This window comes from Procambarus clarkii, chromosome 88, assembly GCF_040958095.1.
Source record: "Procambarus clarkii isolate CNS0578487 chromosome 88, FALCON_Pclarkii_2.0, whole genome shotgun sequence".
Taxonomy (NCBI): domain Eukaryota; kingdom Metazoa; phylum Arthropoda; class Malacostraca; order Decapoda; family Cambaridae; genus Procambarus; species Procambarus clarkii.
The window spans coordinates 11,336,630-11,351,557 of NC_091237.1; the positions used below are offsets into that span (position 1 = coordinate 11,336,630).

General features: G+C 48.0%; 1 protein-coding gene across 8 annotated transcripts in view; it reads right to left on the reverse strand.

The window, feature by feature from the left end:
• Positions 1–14,928, reverse strand: part of AQP (aquaporin) — a 71,720-nt gene that overhangs the window by 14,194 nt on the left and 42,598 nt on the right. For 6 of the 8 annotated variants that reach the window (XM_069317505.1, XM_069317508.1, XM_069317507.1 and 3 more), the window contains exons 2-3: positions 8,062–8,230; positions 1,023–1,215 (exon numbers count right to left, since the gene is read on the reverse strand). In XM_069317505.1, the coding sequence (XP_069173606.1) occupies positions 1,023–1,215; positions 8,062–8,227 (359 nt within the window). In that variant the 5' untranslated portion in view covers positions 8,228–8,230. Of the gene's footprint in view, positions 1–1,022; positions 1,216–8,061; positions 8,231–10,678; positions 11,024–14,928 lie in introns of all 8 variants that reach the window. The other 2 variants (XM_069317502.1, XM_069317501.1) reach the window with 1 other exon arrangement.

A 14,928-nucleotide genomic window follows, 5' to 3' on the forward strand; every position in this document is an offset into this window, starting at 1 on the left:
TCTTAAACATTCACCAGCAACAGTGTACCACTCGAGGAGTCCAGTTCCTTCTCTCTCAAGAGGCTACAGTCTCGACATGGATCAGACAGCCAGATTCTGGCCACATCGAACCTCCACACACTCGTTCCGCACCGGAGAGCACCACGCTCAACACACTCACCCCGCATCCGATCTCTCTATCCAGCCCGTCGTCCTAAGGTTTCCCAACGTCAAGAATACAGTTAAATTAAAGTGTCCTCTCCTAACCTACCAGAAGACCCAAAACAAAAAACGGGACAGTGCGTCACATTTGTGAGCCGCTTCCATTTTCTAGTATGACAATTTTTGGCCTTATGTAACACCTGCCAGCGAAATGCGACGTTCTTTGTGAGAGAACAGGTTAGTCTATTCCCGGCCTCGCTCAGCTGCCATGATCCAGGCTTCGTCTCCAATACTATGACACTTCACTACATTGCCATCAAACTGACTGCTGTAACCAAGTCTATACTAATATACAAAAACTACTAAACTCCAAATACAAATCATAAATAAATATTTGTGACTAATCATCCAAATACGTACACGTAAACGTACATTACACATTTTTTTCGATATTAGAGCATTTGCCAGTCTTGTGACCATTTGTGGAGTTCATGTAGGTAAGGCTTCATTATCCTTTTCATTTGAAAAAATCCTCAGGATAAATGGGGGACTATTGACAAACCGCTGACTTCCCGTCCAAGCGTCCTGTGGGCCTTAAACTGCGAGCGACCATGAAGAACTCGTCCATCCACAGATCTTCAGTATCAGCTAAGGGTATGGGTAATGTACCAATAGCTTCACCAATGTTACACTATACTGTACTCAATTTATGCCCCACGAAATTCACTCTGGCACATGCCTAACATTACTAACATTTTCAAAAACCATATATAACTCAATTTATCGGACAGGAAAACTGTCATCTTCATACAAAAGAATAGAACTCAGAGTCCCATATATTACACATGATTACATAGTTCAGTGGCACCAACAGCACTCACCTGAATGATGCTAAGCCGCCTATGACTTGAGCGATGATCTTGAGGACGACGTGTAGAGGGTTGGATCCCACTTCGACGTACTCCTCAAGGAGGGAGTAGGGGCAGGCGGTGGCGGTTCCCCATGACTGGCCCCACCATATGGTCATAAGGAAGAGGTAGACGGCATAGGCATACACTCCGTAGTTGTCCGCCACTGTGGAAATAACCTCACTTTACTCTAGTATTCTGCATATTGTTGTTTTAGGTTCAGCTACTCAGCTGTCATTCCCTGTCCAACAGCCTGGTTGGCCAGTCCAGTGATGAGGAGGCCTGGTCGAGGACCGGGCCATGAGGACTCAAAGCCCCCCAAACCATCTCAAGGTAACCTCGGAACAAAAAGTAACACGTAGCACGGACTATGGTGAGCCCATAGTGGACTTACCTGGCACAGGACCGGGGCTGTAACTTGGATGGTATTCTACAGATGCTCTCTCTCTTCACATAATAGATCAATTGCCACAATATTCTTTAGTGAATCTATGTAATTTTCCAGCTACTGACAGGTTTAAAAACATAATTACCATTCAGTTCAATGTATGTCATATACTGTATATAAAGTATCATTATAGTATTGGCAAAAACCTTTATATAAATACAATATTTCCTGTTAAAAGAATCTTAAGTAATTATCAAAAAAAGGCACCAAACCGGGAAGGCTATGTTGCACCATCAAATGTGCGGAATAATCAGAGGGCACTAATTATCACTAAGGATGCCAATACTAGAGCAGAAGCGCACAAGACGAACGATATCAAAAGTATCAGTTTCACCAAGAATTCTATCTAGGGACAAGCGACCGAGAGGGATGGTCGGAAAGCAAGACACACGCTCGTCCTGGAAGTTAGGACATTCAACAAGGATATGCATGACCGTAAGAGGGACAATGCAATTTGGACAATAAGGAGCTGGGTGGCGCTCCAGTAACTGACTGAGTTAAGCGTGTATGGCCAATACGTAACCTCGCCAGAGCCGTTTCCCATCGCCAGTTACGGCGGTAGGAGGACGGCCATGAGGACACACTACTCTTAAGAGTGCTCAGTTTGTTACCAGTAACAGAAAACCAACAACCCTGCCCATGGGTAAGGATGGAGGAACTGGGTAAAAGTCAAAATAAGGAATGCCTTTACGGGAGATGGGACAAGAGCGAACAGCTTCCCTAGCGACAGCATCCGCACGCTCATATAAAAGAGACATCAATATGGTTGGGAACCCAGCAAAACTCAACTGACTTAAATTTACTGGAAATAAGAAACAGCCAATGCTGAATCTCAACGACCACTGGATGGACATTTGGGACCCGAGAGCCATGAGGGCACTACAAGAGTCAACAACAACTATAAAGGAAGATTGACAACGAGAAAGCAGGAGACGAAGCGCATAGAGAATAGCATAAAGTTCTGCTATGAAGATGCTAGTCTCCGGAGGTAGGCGACACACATAAGTGCTGTCAGGAAAAACAAAAGAGTAGCCTACACCGTCCGCAGTCTTAGACCCATCGGTGAAGATGGAAATGGAGCGGGAGTGCGAAGAAGAGTGCTCAAGTTAAAGGCATTTCAGAACGCCTTTTATGAGGGGTAAAAGCTTTAGTGATGCGGGTCAAGGATGTACAAAACTTCGGTAGGGGGACTCTCCACGGGGGGCAAGGAAGGAACAACACAAGAAGAAATATTAGAAATACGAACTGAAAGAGAATCCTGTAAGCGAGATAACCGAACAGAAAGAGGGAGGTGGTGAAGAGGAACAGGAACCACAGGAGGGGTAAAAGTTAAAGCATGATAGAGGCGAGAGGAAGGATGTTGCAAGGACCTCGCAAGATAGCGAAGACAGTAGCAATCACAGCAGCCCTGCAGAGATGGGAAGCCAGTGTCAACATACAAGCTGAGGGCGGGAGTCGAACGAAAGGCACCAGAACTGAGGCGCAACCCAGTATGATGCAAAGCATCAAGACGGCGAAGAGTAGGATGAGAAGCAGACGAGTAAGCAGGGCAACCATAATCGAGTTTTGACAAGACGAGAGAGGAATGTAAAGCGAGGAGAGTGTGCCTATCTGCTCCCTAAGAAGCGGATCGTCATGAAAAGAGGAGGACGACGTGAGGGAGAGGCAGATGGAGAGGTCAGAGAGAGTAGCATGGAGGGTAAATAGGTTCCAGTCTGCTCTAGTAAACTGCCACCTACGGAAGGAGAGGGGCACGTGAAAAAAGAAAAAGGTAACAAGGATAGGGAAATGGTCACTGCCATGAAGGTCATCAAGAACCCGCCACATGAAATCCAAGTAAAGAGACGACGAGCAGAGAGAAAGATCAAGACAGGAAAGGGTGCGTATCCCAGAAGACAGAGATGGCCCGGGCTCACTGGCGAGGCTCTTCCGTTTCAACCAAGCCCCATCCCACATCAAGCTCCACCTGTACAGAATGATCATAAGGCCTAGCTTGGAATACCCCTACGTTCCCCTGAACCTCACCAACAAATCCAACATGCTGAAGATTCAACGAGTACAAAACAAAGCACTTCGCTTTGCAGAGGGCCTAACTCTGAGGGACAGGGTAAGAACTGACCAAATCCATGAGACGCTCAACATGAAGCCAATGAACATTAGGCTCAGCTACCTGGCCAGAAGACAGCTGTACCGTATGAAGAACATGTATGTCCCAGACCCCGAAGATCCCTTCGTAGCAGAAAACACCACCAGCGACTACGAGATCCATGAACCACCACACAGAACCAGAAGAATCACTCTCCAACAAAAAGTGATCAGACATTTCCATGATGAGGCCTTCCCAAGCCCTCAGATACTAAGCGGTCTGCCAGACGACCCAGATGAGTGGCCCATCCCGGACCCAATCTACACCAAATGAAGAAAGAAAAAAAAAACAAAAAAAAAAAACACCTACAAAAAAAATATAAAACCAAAAACCATTTGTCGTGGCGTCAGAAGTGTAACTACCCTGATGTTTCTAAGATTAGCCTCCTTCAGCCAACTCCATCGGCTCTAGTGCTTTAGGACACCAACAAGGTCACAAACACTAGCCCCCCCAGCCAATGTACTGACAACCCAACATAACACATACGCAAACAAACAACACATACAAAAATGTCAACCCATGGTGGACAGGCCACCGAACTTTCAAACCTCCTCTCTCTCTACACCCGCATCCTCTTCCTGAATTTCATCTCCCCATCCCTCTACCTCCCCCATCCTTTCCATTCCCTATGGACATCAATCCGAATCCGGTGCGAGTTCGAGTCCAAATGAGTTGGCTCTCCAGAATTCAGAAGAGGGGATGAACGATTTGAGAAGGCGACCCCGGGTGTTTGTCAGAACATCACCCCAGAGGGTATGTTGACAATTGAAATCACCCAGCAGGAGCACAGGCTCCGGCAAGGAGTCCAGTAGGTGTTTAAGATCGAGAAGAGAAAGCGGAACATTTGGGGGGAGGTAAATGGAACAAACCGTGTACCATTTACACACAATTACACATGCAGCAGAACATTGGAGATGCGACGGAAAAAGTAGGGGGACAAAGGGAACATCAGAACGAATCAAGAGAGCAGAAGAGGAACGGGCCCCAGCAAAAGCCGGGGGGAAAGGGGGGGGGGTAACAGAAAGGAATAGCCACGGAAGCGATCAAAACGAGCACCAAGCATCGGCTCCTGGAGACAGACACAAAGGGGCGAAAACTGTGAAATCAGAAGTTGGAGTTCAAGGAAATTGGCGTAAGATCCAAGAATATTCCATTGAAGAATAGACATCGACAAAAAGAGAAAGGACAGCAACAGAGGATAACGAAGAAACAAAGGTGAAAAAGGAACACAGCACGTTAAAGAAGCGCAGGTTCAGGGTCAGCGAAGTCAGGGTTAGGGGACATGGGTAAACTGAGTAAGGATGGAGGGAAGGGAGCGGGAGTACCGACAAGAGGCGGACGAACAGGGTCTGGAGGAGGAGGGGGGGGGGGACAACCGAGGGTCAAGGACAGCAGCAGGAGGGGCACAAACCAGGGAGTGCACCTAAGCAAGGGCAGCAACCGAGAGGGAAGCGGGGGGCCAAAGAAATCTCCATAGCAGGAACAGAGGGTGCAACCACCGAAACGGGAGGGGATGTAGCAAGAGAGTCAGAGGTAGAGGGTGAGGAAGAAAGCGAAGCCTTCTTACCCACCGGGGTGGAGGAAGGAGATGAGCCAGGCTTTCGCCTCCGACTCAAAGAGACAAGCGTCCCAGCAACAATGTACTGGGCAACAGATTCGAGCATCTCAACAGTCGAAGCAAAAGGTGAGCAAACAACACGATGGCCGCTGGGAGAGTGATGGACATCAGCCCACGCAGACAGGCGGCATAGAGAGCTAAGAGATGGAGGAGGATTGGAGGGAGACGAGGAAGAAGACAAGGAGACAAGACAGACTGGGTAAAAAGAAGGGGAACACCCCAGACAGAGAACCATGAGGGGGACCCTTCGAGACAGAACTCAAAGGAACAGAGAAGGCGATGGTGGGTGTGTCTGGGTCTAAGGCCTGGAAACGGTTGTGAGACTGAGGAAGCTGGGAAGGACGAGGAGAAGAAGAGCGCAACATACGAACATAAGAGACACCAGCGAAAGGGGTGGGACGGCGAACTTGGCGCCTCGCCCCAGGAAAAGACAAACGTTCCCTGTGCTTCAAGGTGAGGACAGCTGCCTCAAGTTTGTAATTACACACGTGGGAGAAGATACAACCCGTTCTCGCAAATTTAATAAGTCAATATTGACTTATTAAATATGTGCATAGGTGACATACTTAACATAATAGTTTCCCTTGAAAAGCTTCATAGAAAACCCCGACCTTACCTAACCTACTTAGTATGTTAAGATAGGCATCTTATTGCTTCGTAATTACAATTACTACCTAACCTATACCTATAATAGGTTAAGTAACAATTGTAATTACGAAGCTATAAGATGCTTATTTTAACATACTAAGTAGGTTAGGTAAGGTCGGTGTTTTCTATGAAGCTTTTCAAGGGAAACTATTATGTTTAGTATGTCACCTATGCACGCAACTAATAAGTCAATATTGACTTATTAAATTTGCGAGAACGGGTTGGAAGATAGGGTGGGCCTCATTGCAATTGAGGCAACGAGCCCGGGGAGAAGTGCACTCCGACTTAGTGACTTTCGTTCCCACACAAGGGACATAGAGAAACAGTACTGGAGCATCAGAGGGCACCATGCCCAAACCTTCAGCACTTATTACAGAGCCGAGGAGAAGGAATGTACTCCTGGACGGAGCACCTGGCACCAGCAAGAATGACAGAGGGCGAAAGGGTCCTACTATCAAAGGTAATCTTCACAACCCGAAGGGGCTGACAGCGACAACCACGAGGGGGACGAATAAACGTGTCTACCTGGAGGACAGAATGTCTGGGCTTCGAGGATATGCCAAATATTTTCGTGACAGTCCTGAAGATTCCTAACACCGGTTGCAACATGGGGTGGGAAGAGAACAGTGCCAACACTAGCATTCAACGCTCAGAACGTCTCCGAGCGTTCTTGGAGACCCGAACAGGGGTTTCGCCAAGGCAGGATAAGGTGGCCAAGCGGGTGGCTGCATCCTGAGAAGGAGCAGCAACGACACTTGTACCAAGACAGGTGGGGTTGAAAATAACAGAGGCATCTACTGAATCAACAAGGTGTCTATGGAGGGAGAAATCGTCAGGAGGTGTAGAATCCAGAGGGAGGAGATCAAAGTATTTGGCCCACGAAGTGGGACCAAACAAGGCTTGGTACGCATCAGTATGGGAAGGGGTCGAGCGAGGGCGGCCGAGGCGTGGACAGCGTTGAGAACTCCCAGAGAGGGGTTAAAAGGCGCAGTAGTCACAATGAGAGACCGAGCCGTGCCAGGGGACGAAGTGGTCCCCACTGAGGGCTTGTGGCTCAACCCAACCACAGAGGGAGGGAGGGAGGGAGGGAGGGGAACCGAGGGGAGTAGTCAGGAGAGTCAAAGAAGGAGGAAGGTCGGGGCCCAAAGAAGCAGAACAGAGCCAAGTCTTCCAACACAGTCCGACTCGGGGGGCTTGGTCGCCCACCCCCATGAGCCCGAGAAGGTACAAGAGGAACAGAATGAGAGGAACAAACGTTCATTCACGAATGAGCCCCCACACCCACCACGGAGCCACAATTAGAGGCAGGACACCCAACAAGAGACATGTTGCCAATCTTGCCGGAACCCCGCAGGGGTGCGTCGTGAGTATACGCCCCCATAAACGCCACCTTAAGAACCGTCAGTCCGCGAGATCGGGTTCAGTGACGAAAGGAGGATTGACAATAAAAGCGTCCCCTCACTCGCGACGTCGGGTACCACAGTTCTACGGGTGCAAGAGTATGCCTCCTCAAACACCCGGGCGTCAAAACAAAAGAAGGCTGTAAGAATAATCAAAACAGGCAAAAGGTTGGTGGGAAATGTCAATTAGAAAGGAGAAGAGGGGATGAGGGGGAGAAAAACGAAACACAAGGAAAAGAAAAAGTCGCCCGGCAGAATTCGAGAGGAGAGCAGCAGGAGCATAAGAACACTAAAGGACAGAGGACTGTCCCATGGAGCATCACACTCCGGCAGCCGCCCACCAAGCCCCCTCATGGCAGCAACCGGCCAGACAGGTAGGGGGAAAGTATCTTAAATTAACGTGTGCAGAAAAGAAACTTCCTATATTGAATTACATTCTGTGTTCATTAGACTTGCTTCTCTGTACACAGACATCTTTGTGTCATTATTATAATTTCTATAATTATGAGGACGAGGCGAGCACCACACCCTCCAACACTCCCTCATGACGAGGACGAGGCGGGCACCACACCCCCAACACTCCCTCATGACGAGGACGAGGCGGGCACCACACCCCCAACACTCCCTCATGACGAGGACGAGGCGGGCACCACACCCCCAACACTCCCTCATGACGAGGACGAGGCGAGCACCACACCCCCAACACTCCCTCATGACGAGGACGAGGCGAGCACCACACCCCCAACACTCACCAATGATCAGTTCGAAGCAGGTGCCGCACATCTCCGCCGCGGCGACAAGCTCAAGAAGGCAGCCCTTGATCATTTCGTTCTGGATCATGTCGCTCAAGCGGCCGCGGATGACGTGCGACAACGCCATCTGCGTCGCGATGGTTAACGACGACACCACGATCGACATGTTCTGTGGAGGACACGGGCGTTAGATCATGTTCTGTGGAGGACACGGGCGTTAGATCATGTTCTGTGGAGGACACGGGCGTTAGATCATGTTCTGTGGAGGACACGGGCGTTAGATCATGTTCTGTGGAGGACACGGGCGTTAGATCATGTTCTGTGGAGGACACGGGCGTTAGATCATGTTCTGTGGAGGACACGGGCGTTAGATCATGTTCTGTGGAGGACACGGGCGTTAGATCATGTTCTGTGGAGGACACGGGCGTTAGATCATGTTCTGTGGAGGACACGGGTGTTAGATCATGTTCTGTGGAGGACACGGGTGTTAGATCATGTTCTGTGGAGGACACGGGCGTTAGATCATGTTCTGTGGAGGACACGGGCGTTAGATCATGTTCTGTGGAGGACACGGGCGTTAGATCATGTTATTAAATATTCAGTGTGTATGTGGTGAGAATTTTCAAGATTAACATTAAAATAAATTCTATAAAAAATGTATTATATATCTAAACAGTAAACACTCAACAGTATCCAAATAACCTTAAAATTGTATTTTCACAAATTCTCACATGCATACGGGAAACCCGTTTTTGGTGTGAATATACATTAATAAATATTCAATGCATGATGTACCTTGTTTTTACTATTTAGGTTAAATTATGGTAATGATAATACTTGGTGTTATAATGCTCGTTTAAGCATAGTTAGAACTGTATATGTAATGGTATGCGAGCTACTATACTACAGTCGGTAATACCCATCCCCATGTGGGTACACACACACACACACGGGCGGGATCCAAGAGTCAATGCTCGATCCTGCAGACACTAATAGGTCAGTACACACACACAAAGCACATCACCAACATCTCAAACCATACAAACAATTGCATCAAACCAAGTAAGCTGAAATGTGTTCAATGATGAACACAAGTTATTAAATATATGCCTATCCTAATGTAGCAATGACATCATTAAATATGCCTATCCGGTCACGACACTAATTACTTGACTCGTGTGCACCATTGCAACTTAAACAAACCTAATATAATTAAAAAATATAATTCAAGCTAGAAGCTGTATTTAATAATGCTAACCTTGAGTTAATTTCATAATTTATATTGTAACAGAAACCTTGTATTTATGTAGCCTGTAGTTTAGTTTGTACAAGTGATTTATTGGTCTCCTGTAATTACAGATAATTAGCTTTGGGTGCATACATAAGCACTGAAGTTTTCTACATAAAGATACACAATTTAGGAACTGTACGAGCAAGAGGTAAGGAAAGTACGCAAGAAACAGAGCGTTGTTCATGATGGTGCAAGAGACGATACATACATTACATAAGGGTGAGAGATAAGCTATACAATAGAGTGCTATACAGGTGCAGGAAGAACACGAGCTATGCTAGAGGCAGTACAGAGGTGCAGAGCAGTGTGCTGTGAGGAGTGTCTCGCCGCACTGTTGTGGTTTGCTCGTTGTGAGTGCAAGTACTCTGACTTGTGTGTCGGTCCGGAGGGAGGTACAAGTATGACTTGTAAGGTGGAGTACACACACACAATGAAGGTTTTAGCTACACAAATTAGTACATTTCGTCACCCACAACACACAAATACAAGCAACGATTTCGAGGTCTTCAGACCGGTTCGTCCACGAAGTCTCTGAAGGAATGGCTGAACGAACTTGTGGATACAGATGCAACTTGATCTATGAACGTGAAAAAACACAAATTTATAAACTGCTCCATCAATATTTTGGCCAATTTGGTTCCCGAATACACGAATTCTCGTCCAAGTGTTTTATATGTTTTATCTCGACTATACATAAACGTCACAAAGTCAAGAGAAGTTACGGAGAAGCACTAAGAGGGTCATTAATTTGGATTACTTTTGATTTAAGCTTTCTGTAAATCTGTGGGTGTGAGTGTATGAGGTACAGAAGGTAACCGCTGCAGGCTTGCGTGAGTGCTGGAATAGTTACCTTCCTGGAAGCCTTGGAGACAGAGCAAGAGACTGTCTTCTAACACGCCATAAAGGACCGACAGGATGATTTAGCTTCATATTATATTTCCATATTAGGGGATTGTGTGTGGGTGTTGAGGTGTGTGTGGTGAGCGTTAAGGTGTGTAACTGGTATAGAGAAACAACAGCTGTATGAAGAGACTACTGATGTTTGAACATCAGTAGGTAAGAGAGAGAGAGAAGGGAAATGAGGAGAGGAGGGCAAGAGGCACCAAGAGAGGTGTGAGAGAGCAGTTCACAGGTGTTGGGATGGTGTCTGCTGTAACTGCTTGTTACCCTCTGTGTGCGAGCAAGATTAATGGTCACGGGGACACAGGTTACAACACTGATAAGAGAGAGAATACACTTAGTGCGTTGAAGATGGAAGGTGCGGTACTAGTGCGTAGAAATTGCGTAGCGAGCAATGGCGTGCGCTTCTGCAATCATAGCCATTACCTCAGCGCCTGGCGCACCGTACATGGAGGCTGGCGAAGGATCCTTGTAGCCAGTAGCTGTGAGCACCTCCCACCAGATGGCCGCCATTTTCCCCGTCAGCTGACGGAAGCTTGCCGCCAGAACTCTGCCAGGAGCCGCGGTGGAGGGACGACCACGCCCATTAACGCAGCTGCACGTCACAGCAGGACAATTTAGCAACTGGGGGACGGCGAGGCTAGCGCAGGTGTTCCCAGGTGACTGAGGGAGTTGAAGGCTGGAGGGAACATGGCCGCCATGTCACCGTCTCCACCAGGATGGCCACGCCACAACGTGCAGACAACGCTGCCAGCCTGCTTCCCCATCTTACTGTGTGCGTGTTGGTACACATTAATAATACTGGTTTACACTATGTAAAATGTAAACATTTGTAACTAGTTCACCACAATGTGTATTGCTTAGCATAAATAACGTTGTGGTCCAGCTCTTGGGCCCATTATGCGAGTAGCCTTCGTGTCCCAGCCAATAGTATGGGAGAACATACTGAACACAAGAAACTAAATGTAATAATTTGAATTGGTTTATTAGCGGCGTTGAAGAAACAGAAGCACTCACTCCTGCACCCCAGGTCCACTCTAGGGGGCTCCCTGAACCCCAGGTCCACGCCAGGGGCCCCCTCGCACCCCAGGGGCCCCAGGCCCACTCCAGGGGCCCCCATGCACCCCAGGTCCACGCCAGGGGCCCCAGGCCCACTCCAGGGGCCCCCCTGCACCCCAGGTCCACTCCAGGCCCCCCCCTGCACCCTAGGTTCACTCCAGGGGCCCTCCTGCACCCCAGGTTCACTCCAGGGGCCCTCCTGCACCCCAGGTTCACTCCAGGGGGGCCCCCTGCACCCCAGGTTCACTCCAGGGGGGCCCCCTGCACCCCAGGTCCACGCCAGGGCCGCTGCTAACACGGTGATCCATCACCATTTCCAAGAGTTGTTGTAAAGGCGTGTACAGTGATACCATCTTAGGCCACATTGTTCTTATGAACTAGGTTATAAAATGCTTAAACTATTCCGTGAGATTTAAATTAGGTTACATGAATTATATACATATACAGTTTTTATATAATTGTATACATTCATTCAGACACTGGCGCATACAGAACAAAAATAACAGGTAAATATTATGAACACTCTCACTCTAATCAAATATTATGCAAACACATAATAGGTAATAATACACACTCGCACATATGTAGCCAGACATCAACACATCGACATATGGACACACAGGGCCACCAAAACACCCACAAACACCCTATAAGAATGGCATAGCACCCAAAGCAAAGGACCAACCTAAGCTTCTATGGACCTCCATCAGAAGGATGATGCATGGACCTGATTCATGAAAAAATGAGGGGCATCAACAAGTAGCTACAGAAGAGGCAGATCTTCTTGTTTGAGGAGCTGTTCACTTGAGACAGTTAAGCAAGTCCCAGCTGTGTCTGGGTACAAGTGACAGGATGAACAACCCAGCGGGTTTTCTTCCTATTGGGGAGTGTTGTACATGCGGCTATGGCGGTGTGTCCACTCACAGGATGAGTGACGCTGCCCAATAAACTCGCCCCTCGGGTCAAAATTAAACAAAAAATAAAAATTTAGCATGTTAGGACTCAACTTGTCACGACGCCGCCGTAAAATGTTAACATCAACCACTGTAACTATACTGTATCAAATGTGCATCCAAAACTACCATAATGTTTGCGACACCATAGTAACAGGCGTTACTCTTTTCTCCTCTCCCTCTCTCCCTCCCCAAATCCTCCCCCCCCCCAGCAGCGGGGTCGGCCTGGGGTCTGACCCCCTAGAGACAAGTGTGCGGCTTTAATATGGCTCACTACTGTTATCCTTCCTCCTCCTCCTCTTCCCTCCTTGCTCTTCTAACCCCCCCCCCACTAGTAGTAGAGGGGAGGGTGTCTCCCTCCGGTAGGGGGGCACCGGAGGGTAGGAGACACCGTCCCCTCTACTACTGCCACAGCCTCTACCCGCTGCCTGCAGGACCCGCCCTTTCATGCTAATGCAGCCCGTCCTCTTAAGGTTTCCCAACGTCAATAAAACGGTCAGTTTAAAGTGTCCTTATCCTAACCTACCGGAGGACCCAAAACAGAAAATGGGACATTACGTCACTTTCGCGATCCGCTTCCATTTTCTAGTACGACAATTTTTGGCCGTATGTAGCGCATACGAGTGAAATGCGACGTTCTTTGTAGGAGGACAGGTTGGCTAATGAGACTCCCAGCACCCTCGCTATTTCCTCTGTCCAACCATCAACGCCGGTCCCTCACCTAGCCCCTACTCCTTTCCCCACCATCCAGCCAAAATCCAAGTGGTTGGGCACCATTCCTTCCCTCCGTCCCATCCCAAATCCTTATCCTGACCCCCCTTCCAAGTGCTATATAGTCGCAATGACTTGATGCTTTCCCCTTAATAACTCCCTTTCCCCTCCCCCCACTGGTGCTTACTACTATACTAATTAACAATTATTATTAAACAATTAGTACAATTATTATTATACTATTGGTGTGTCGCTGCTGCTGCTGGGTTATGCTCCAGGCAGCTCTAACAAACTACAGTAGTGTGACAACACAAGGAGACCAAAGTAGTTGCTTATTCTTTCATTGAATGGACCGATCATCGCCATTTCGTAGGTTCATCACAAGGCTGTTTTTATATAGACATTAACGTTTTCTGTTGGGTATGTAAAGGCTGAAAGAAAACGCGCACTGCCATTGTTTACTAAACTTATAGTGTAACAATTAATCTAACAAAATTGTCTTAATTGTAATCAGGTTAACGTAGACAAACGCACGCAGAGAGAAAAACAGAAGAAGAAACGTTAAGAATCAACGTACAGAAGCAAGCATGAAGGCAACTAGAACGTTTATAGAAGCACACGCCTGACAGCTGAGTGGACAGAGCTTCGGATTTGTAGTCCTGAGGTTCCGGGTTCGATTCCCAGTGAAGGCGGAGACAAATGGGCAAAAACTTTCTTTCATCCTCATTCCCCTATTACCTAGCAGTAAATAGGTAGCTGCTACGGGCTGCTTCCTGGGTGTAACAAAAAGGAGGCATGGTCGAGGACCGGGCCGCGGGGACGCTAAGCCCAGAAATCATCTCAAGATAACGCACAGACTTATGCTAGATCAGAGACGAGCGAACGACCAACTACGAGCACATTTACTCGTCAAAGACCGCATCTGTGACGCTGTAGTTAGCGCAGTCAGGTCACATGCGAAAGGTACCGGGGTTAATTGCCGTAGCAGGATAATGGCTTGTTTTGCCATTGTCACAGGTGCTTCCGTTAACCTACTAGTAAATTGCTTGATGGAGCACAATGTAACAAAGGCTGTTGAGGCTGACAATCTCACCTTAGATGCTAAAAGAGGGTGTAAAAGCCTCGTGCAGTCATCTGGAGGAAAAACCCTTCTTGTAAACTGCCCGTACCATCAAGAAGAAGAAAGGTGCAAAATGGTATATGACAGTTCACTGGAAACAGGAAACCTACCGGAAAGTTTGAAGACAACTAAGGTAGTCCTAGAATCCACTCAGTAAGACATCTAAACTACTGGGACTAACTAAAATGTCTAAATCTGTATTCTCTTGAGCGCAGGTGGGAGAGAGACATAATAATTTACACGTGGAAAATAGTAGAGGGACTGGTCCCAAACCTACACACAAAAATAACAGCACATGAGACCAGGAGGCATGGCAGGATGTGCACAATATCTCCGTTGAAGAGCAGAGGTGCAACAGGTAGTCAGAGAGAACTCTATCAACATCAGAGGCCCGAGACTGTTCAACACGCTTCCACTACATATAGAGAGAACTTGATAAAAGAAGAGTGTGTTAAGAGAGAACGTGATAAAACACCACCAAAGAATACCTGATCAACAGATCAGGTATTATCAGGCCCTTGTTGATCAGGGGCCGACCCCTGTTGTTGATTCCCAATAATAGAACAATACCCCCTCCTCCCCCCTCCATAACTGTTGACCAAGGTCACTACCTCCCCCGGGGGGGGGGACAATACCCCCTCTCCCCCCCCCCCCTCCATAACTGTTGACCAAGGTCACTACCTCCCCCGGGGGGGGGTGAACAATACCCCCTCCCCCCCCCCTCCATAACTGTTGACCAAGGTCACTACCTCCCCCGGGGGGGGGGGGGTGAACAATACCCCCTCCCCCCCCTCCATAACTGTTGACCAAGGTCACTACCTCTCCGGGGGGGG